The sequence below is a fragment of the Sphaeroforma arctica genome, assembly GCF_001186125.1.
Source record: "Sphaeroforma arctica JP610 unplaced genomic scaffold supercont1.836, whole genome shotgun sequence".
Lineage (NCBI taxonomy): Eukaryota > Ichthyosporea > Ichthyophonida > Sphaeroforma > Sphaeroforma arctica.
The window spans coordinates 24,075-32,020 of record NW_014039722.1 but is presented as its reverse complement, the minus strand read 5'-3'; the positions used below and the strand labels follow the sequence as shown (position 1 = coordinate 32,020).

At 43.8% G+C, this 7,946-nt stretch overlaps 1 protein-coding gene across 1 annotated transcript; it reads right to left on the bottom strand.

Annotated features, from left to right (window-relative positions):
• Window positions 1-5,289: 5,289 nt before the first annotated feature.
• On the bottom strand, window positions 5,290-6,187 carry SARC_08839 (hypothetical protein; the record flags this gene model as incomplete). The annotated part of the gene is made up of 2 exons (XM_014297171.1): window positions 5,290-5,931; window positions 5,990-6,187. 2 exons carry the CDS (start codon window positions 6,185-6,187, stop codon window positions 5,290-5,292), a joined length of 840 nt encoding a protein of 279 aa, XP_014152646.1.
• Between the last annotated feature and the right edge of the window lie 1,759 nt (window positions 6,188-7,946).

The following is a 7,946-nucleotide window of genomic DNA, read 5'->3' as shown; positions in this document are numbered from 1 at the left end:
AGCACGAGCAAGGCCATAACGGGGCAGCCGATGCGGTACAACAGCTCCGCAACGATGGACGTGTGTGGCGGGGCGCTCTAGAACTGGCGACGACGGTTTAACGACAGTGTAGTACATGTTTAGGTCAGGTCACAATACGTAAAGGCTTCCACCCGATGATTAGCATCGACGCACGCTACCCCTGGGATCACATTCAGATGGACTACATTCCTATGCCGATCGAATCGTGGAGGAAGAACGAGTACATTCTCCATGTGTTGGACATTGCCACTGGCTATTCGATTCTATGTGCAACTCCGGACAAGACAAAGGAGACCACGGTACAGACAATGTTAGAGATTTTCGGTGAACACGGTTTCCCACGACGACTACAAACCGACATGGGACCAGAGTTTACGAACAAGATAGTGAACACCTCGGTGCAGGAAGTGGGCATGCTACACAAGGTATCACCCTCATATCGCCCACAAGTCTTAGGGGCAGCCGAGCGTCGCCATTAAGATATTACACGATCAATACGGCAATGCTGTAAGGCGGTACCACTTCAATGGGATGAACGCCTTCCGTTCACGATGCTGTATCAGAACCTCCGTATCTCTCGCAGGCATAAGAGTGCACCTTTTAGCGTGTACTTCGGACGCAGGCACGTACCGTTTGCCGTCTTTACTGATGCGGTACCGGAATCACAACCAGTGACTAACGATACATGGGCGCAATGAATAAATGAGATGCAGGATACCATCTTACCAACGCTTCATCATTTCACCAAGAGGTACACGGGCAAGCTAACGAAGACTTTTGACCGTCTCGATGCCCACGACTTGGTGCACCTCGATGAAGGCGACGTAGTGATGGTGCGCTCGGAAGGCAGAACGACGAAAGCAATGCGTCCTATCTTTGGTCCATATGTGATCAAGACTAGAATCGGGCAACGTAACGAGTTAGCGAACAAAGACGGGTCCGCACCATCAGAATTCAAGGGCAAGCCAGTCCGTGTTGGACTTCTCCTATTAGTACATCGTAGTACAGACCCACCACTTGATGATAACTTGTGGGCAGAAGGTGGAGTTCAGTTCCGCCAAATTATTAAGCATCGTACGAACGATGACACAGGCAACCTTGAATACTTGGTGCGATGGCACGAGGGCGACCCCACGTGGGAGACAGCCGAGGCCTTTACCGACCCCAACGATATTGTCGCTTACTACAAGGACTCGCAGACGCGTACGCACGACCAGATTAAGACTCTTACCTGTATATAGTTACTTATATGTTATGAACGACAGTGCGCTCGAGACATATACTTCGGGCCCTCTAGCTCTCTGAGGTTAAATACCAGCACACTGCTTTATCTCCCTGAGGATAAAATGCCAGCATGCCGGTCAGGGTACGAGTATTCCTTTCCTTTTCTCTAAAGCTGACACACTGGTAGATAGTGCTTCAGCTTGGGGGGGGGGGTCGGAACACACCCAGACGGGGTTATTAGTGTTCAACCAGACAGGGTTAATAGTGATATTTTAGTTTTGTTTATTTTAGTTTATAATATCAGAATCTGTAAACTTAGTTTGTACCGATCAGAGTTTTAGATCGGCACATATCTCAGAAATAAGTTGATTCTGAATTTAAGGTTTAATGAATAAAAGAACAACGTCTCCCTCTGAACAGAGAGAGAACGTTGAGATACTGTTATTCCACGTTTAACTACAGGCCCTATGGTGTCCACTTGGACTCTGTCGCTTGGATATGCGGCTGTAATTGATTGTAAGGGGTGAAATCCCTTTTTGTGTATTTTTATTTTTGAGACATGGTATACATCCGTCAATGAACTTGTGTACATGTTGTTGGATATCTGCCCAATCATGTCCATCTGCTTGCAACTTGTGTACTGTTTCCTCAGGAGTGTAATGCCCCAAGTTGTGGTATTGCTCGATGATATTGACATGTGTCTCATATTCTGTTGTCTGTGGTGCGTCTCCAGAGTGAACTGGTTCTGACGCTGCAACATTTATAGCATATTGTTCCCGCATTGAATCAAGGTATGTATACTTAGCTCCTATCATTGTGACTAATGTGACACTCCATGGTGTTATTGCCACAAGCCTTCTTGCTCTCTTTGAGGAAAGTATTGTTTGTATTTTCCACTAGCATCGGGTCTTCTTCTAGTAAAGACAAGAACTTTGGAAACCACGAGGCATTGGGGTAGTATGGTACACATATCGTGATGCTGGTAGCCTCTTCAATGACTTTGTCAAGGACATCAGGTGTAAGTTCCCATGGTGGATTCGCCCATGCATTAACTTCCTACGCCCACTTCAGTTGTAGCGCATTCTGTTCTTTGGTGTAGTATTTATCTGTGTGCGCATTGTGTGCCAATGCAAACAGATCTACTGTGAACTTCCCAAACCTTCGTTCCGCTTTTTGATAGAATCTGGGATGTATCCAGTCTATAGCCGATATGGTTATGGGCATGTTTGTTTCCAAGGTGGTGTACTCTTGGCTATTATGTGTTGCCCCATTCGCATTTTGTAATACTTTTGACTCTTTAGTACTAAAAGCATCTTCATGGAGATGTGGCAACATGTCTGCCATCTGATTGTCCTTGCCTGGGACATGTATAATGGAGAAATGGTGGTGGAACGTCTTCACTATCTATTTGACTAGCATTGGGTGTAACGCCTGTTGACTGTTTATTTGCGTGAGCGCTTTGTGATCTGTCCACAGTGTTATGTCCCCCCCTTTGATGTATTCGGAGAAATATTCCAAGCTGTATACCAGTGCTAGTAGCTCTTTGGTATTTGTGCCATAGCGTTGTTGTACTGGATTCAAGCCTTTTGAGAAGTAGATACTGTCTCTTCTAACTCCATCGATGACTTGAAATAAACACCCTCCTATGCCATACTCACTAGCATCGTTCATAATATGAAACGGTACCCCATCAATAGGGTATGCTAGCGTCGCTGAACATGCGATGGCTTCTTTGAGTTCTTCCTACTTGTTTATTAGTTCCGGTGTCCATAACATGTGTGGTCAGATATACGATTTAGGGTTATTAGGGATTTTGTGATCAGATATATGATTTAGGGTTATAAAGGTCTATTTGTGGATCGGTCATGAACCCAGTTTAGGGTTCTGATTCGATTACGCACATGCGCTAATTGACCAGATGTTAATCGAGTAATGTTCAATAAATAGCCAACGACTCACCTCTGATGAGAGGAGTACGTTGAGATATAGTTATTGACGCGTATTTACCACACATGGATTTGTTTTGGTTCCTTTTTCCTTTCATTAGGTTCCGAAAGCGTTTCATTTTGTGAGCAAAGTTGGGGACATGGTCTCGCTTGTAATTTGCTAGTCCCACTGCCTTGTGCAGATCTCTTTGTGTTCTGGGTAGTGACCAGTCTATCAGTCTTTTCTGTTTCTCATGGTCTGCTTTGAGTCCCTGTGTGGCGACTTTCACCCCCAGAATATCGACCACTTTGACCGCGAAGGCACACTTGTTGTGATTGAGTCAGAAGTTTGCGCCATTCAGTCGCTTGATCAATTCACGAACTGTCTTGCGGTGTTCTTCTTCTGCAAGACTCGCAATGACTATGTCATCCACATACACTTGCACTCTTTTGATATCTATGAGCAGATTCGCCATGACTCTCTGGAATTGTGCTGTGAGTGAGTGTAGTCCAAACGGCGCGGACTTGAATGAGTATTGCGCTCCTCTCCACGAGAATGTAAAGAAGTGTTGGCTTGCTTCGTCTACTAGGAGATGGTGAAATCCTCCTGTAAGATCTAGCTTTGAAAAGAACTGTGTCTCTTGTAGGTTATGTAACACTACCTTTATTTTTGGTAACACGAACTTGTCTTGTTCATATTGATAATTGATCTCAAGTAAGTCTAGACATGTACTTACTTTCTTGAGGAGACCTGTTTGGTCATGTTCACCTGTTGATAACAACGGTAGGTTCACCGTTGTGGGCATGTCGCGTTTGTATATGTGGTCATCTTTAAGCCATCGTTGCACATTCTCTTCCGTTTGTAGAATGTATTTGTGCAGAACAAAGTTGACTTTAGCGTGCCTCATTTGTCTGACGTTGATTTCATTTGCAGGTACTGTGACTGTAGATCCTGGTAGGTTGCAGTGAACGTCAGGAGGACTATTCGCGTTGGTGTCCAGGAGGTCTGTAAGTGACTCTCTGAAACCTTCTTGTTCATGCTTTGGGTCCTCTTCATGTGGTGTGAGGAGCGATTCCCATTTTGCATCTGTTGGTATAAGTGGATTGATTAATCCTGCTATGTATATACCTATGTATGGTAGAATGTCCATACTTATGTATGGTAGAATGTCCATACCTATGTATGGTAGAAAGTCCATACCTAGAAGTATTGGTGTCTTTTTGTCTGGCAAGTCCAATACTTCAAAACACTGAGAGGTCTTCCTTCCTCCATAGTTTATGTCACAAACTTCTGTTGATCCAGTGCGTTGTATTCTTGCATCTGTTTGTGCTAGCTGTATATACCCCGGTTGCGCTCTAACAGAAAGATATAGTTCTGATACACTTTCGTCCATGCATGAGCGTTATGCATCCGAGTCTACTAGTGCATAGTATGTATTGCCATTGATTTGTATGTCAATATGTAAACGTTGGTCTCGTGGCGCGGGACGTAAAGATAAAGGTTGTTAATTTATATCATTTGCATTTATTAACAACGTTTCTTCATCTGTAAATATATTGAGTCTATCAGCCAGATCAATCATGTTTGCTTCCGCCCACCAGTGTTTTCAGTGCTCATCACCTTGTGTGATGTCCTCCACCTTGCCAGATGTAATGGACAGTTTTGCTATCTGCACATCTTTCTTGGCTCGCTGTTCAGCCTTCTTGGCTTGATTTGCTTTCTCCTCAGGACATTCGCTGTACCGATGTGGGGAAGGCATTGCCTGGCAGTAAGGTCCTTTCCTTTTCTGTGTCTACCCCCCTTGCGTGTTCTGGTTATGTGTACCATTGTCTGGCTTGTGCCGTTTGTTAGCGTTCGTAGAGTTATCCTCCACCTGCGTGTTCGTCTGTGTATTATTGCGCTTATTTCCAGCTCGCGCCTGATCCCTCAACATACGCTCTGCTTGTGTCACAGCCGCCGTTCTTATACCTGTCTCAGTCATAACATGAAACTTGGTATGTTCTATGTCAGACAAGTGTCCTTCACTTCCATCAGGTTGCTTGTCTCCTTTGATTAGATGTCCACTACCGATTGCAGTCCATGGTACTTAAGTGCTAGGCACCTTTGTAATTTAAGGATTTAGAAGTGTATGGGTTTCTTGTCTGAGTTGCGGTAACGCTCCTCTAACATTGCCATTGTCTTGTGCACTCGCTCTGTGCGCACTTCGACGTTCATCTTCTTATTCTGCATGTCACTGAGAGACTTCTCTAATAGATAGTCTACTGGATGTGATCTGAGTCTATCAATGGTGACTCTATTGAACTGCTCAGGATCATTGAAGTGCCTAGTCGTATGTGTCTCAGAATCTCTTAAGTTATTGAGTACTGATTTGGTGTTCTCCGTTGCATCAGTGTAATCTAATAGTCTTCTCACTAGTGTTGGATATTGACACAGTGGCATTGACGTAGCTAAGAATAGGTCACTACATTGTGTAGTGCACTCTATGATATCTTCACAATTTTCCATTCTAAAGAAGCTATCCTTAGGCATCTTAAGAAATTCCGAAGTCTTGAGCAATTTCTTAAGCGATGGTTCGTTTATCTGATTGCCTAAACGTGAACGCATGAGCTCTAGCTCACTAATGTACAGACTGATTTGGGTAAGTTTGTCTTCCTCATCATGACCACAATCGTTGATCGCTTGGTCATATCGTCGTCTGAGCTCCGCATCCACTAGTGGCATGCGGCGCTCTGGCTGTTGATCACGAATGCCCACCCTCATCTTGTGTAGAGTTGGTATGGGCACCGGTGCTGTTTGTTCCAACTTCAAACCGACTCACCAGAACATAGTTGCCTTGACAGACATTCTTGTCTATTTCTAGACGCATTGCTGACGCTACAATGGGTACCCCCGCCGATGTAGGTTGGCCCGAACTATTGTCTGGGCTTGGCCCCCCCATTGGACTGAATCCCACGTCATTCGCGCCTTCATTCCCTTCCCCCCCACTGTACACGCTTGTTCTGGTTGCTGTTGGCATTTTCAGAAGTCTGCGTTGTTGTGTGAGTATTAGTGGATTATTAATAAAGACTCTGGTTATGTTTTGTGCGAAAGTGCGCGCTTCAACCCCCCCCCCCCCCACCCACCACCACCCCCCCGGTCTTTAGTAATCGTTTATATAAAAATATAAAAATTGGGATTTATTTTACTTACTCTTATGTTGTTGTTGCTTTGCTGCACTTCCGCGGGAAGTGTTTACCGTGCTGTATAGCTCGGTAGCTTGTTGCTTTGTCCCCTGTATTTATGAGGGGTGAAAACGGTGTTTGTTAGTCAAGCTTATTCTGTCACGTGTGACGTCACTTGTGTTTATTCCGTCATGTGAGGACTTATTTTCTCACGTGATCTCAATGAGATGTTCGGTCCTAGTGACGTCACCCCGGAAGTTCGGTCTTATTGACGTCACCGAAGTAGTTCGGTCATATTGACTTCACCGAAGAAGTTTGGTCTTATTAACGTCACCGAGGAAGCTCGGTCTTATTGACGTCACCGAGGAAGCTCGGTCTTATTGACATCAACTAGACAATGTAGTGATGTTTGTGTACCGAACTTATTGTTTGGTTTCTGTCACTTGATATAGTTGTGTGTATATTTGTGTGTGTGGTATTGTGTTCTTGTGTGGTACACATTCACTGCTGACTTTGCATGTCTTTAAGCGTTATCAGTTGATTGCTTCCTGGGTGCTATGCTGTAATTGTTGTGCAATCAAGAGTGCTGTGTTGCTGAATTGTGTATGTGCGTGTGTACACGCGATAACCTTTCTTTGATTCTATATGGTTTTGTAAATGCCTGTGTTCTTGTTTGTGTTTTTGTATCCCACAAGACTATTTGAAATTCAATCGTTTTATTGTTTGTGCATGACCTTCGCTCTTGAGATTCGGTTGTTTTGGGCCTAATCCCCCTTCTTGATGTAGCATCTAGGGATAATATTTAATTTTTCAAAAATGGCAAGTATGTATGATACAATGTATGAACATATGGTATGGCTCTCATAGTCGCTGTAGTGGTTCAGGAAAGATTGATGGGAAGAAGGACCAGATTATCAAAAAAGCCAATCCAAATACCAAATCCCAGAATAATCAAATACTGAGTTTTGGAATTAGGATTGGAATATTTCTGATATTAGAGTCATCAGAAATATTAGCGGTAGAACCGGTAAGCTATACCGGAACTCCCGCGTGTGAGAGAAACACTCAAGTAAATCTGAGTCTAGTGAAAACACAAATAAAGGCTCAGTTCGGTTCTCTCAGGCTAGGGACTTTTTCTAGCTGAGATAACCGTACTTGAGAAGAGGTCTATTGTATCCTATTGTTACGTACCTTTCAGCTACTCTCCATACTCTACATTTTTTACAATATCCTTACTTAGATAAGTCAACCAGACACACTACACGTTAAGAAGTTATCGTAGTTAGTGAAGTATAATTCAACACGATTCCGAGGAACACGAGGAAGTGGAAGCAAATAGAAGAAGCTTTGTTAAAACCGGGAGGAAGCCAAGTCCTCAGTGGAACCAACAAACAAGAGTAGATCTACTATACAGGACTATCGTGGAAAGAAGAACGAAGAGGAGCAAGAAAAAGAAAGCACCTCAAATAACGTGGTCTTTAGACAACAACTAAGGTAACAATAACGTGTCCAGAAGTAAGCTGGACACGTGCCAAGGCTGTACAAGTGTTGTTGTGATCATAAAAGAGAATATCTGCAGGTAAAAACATTAGAAGTGTCACATTGATTAATTAA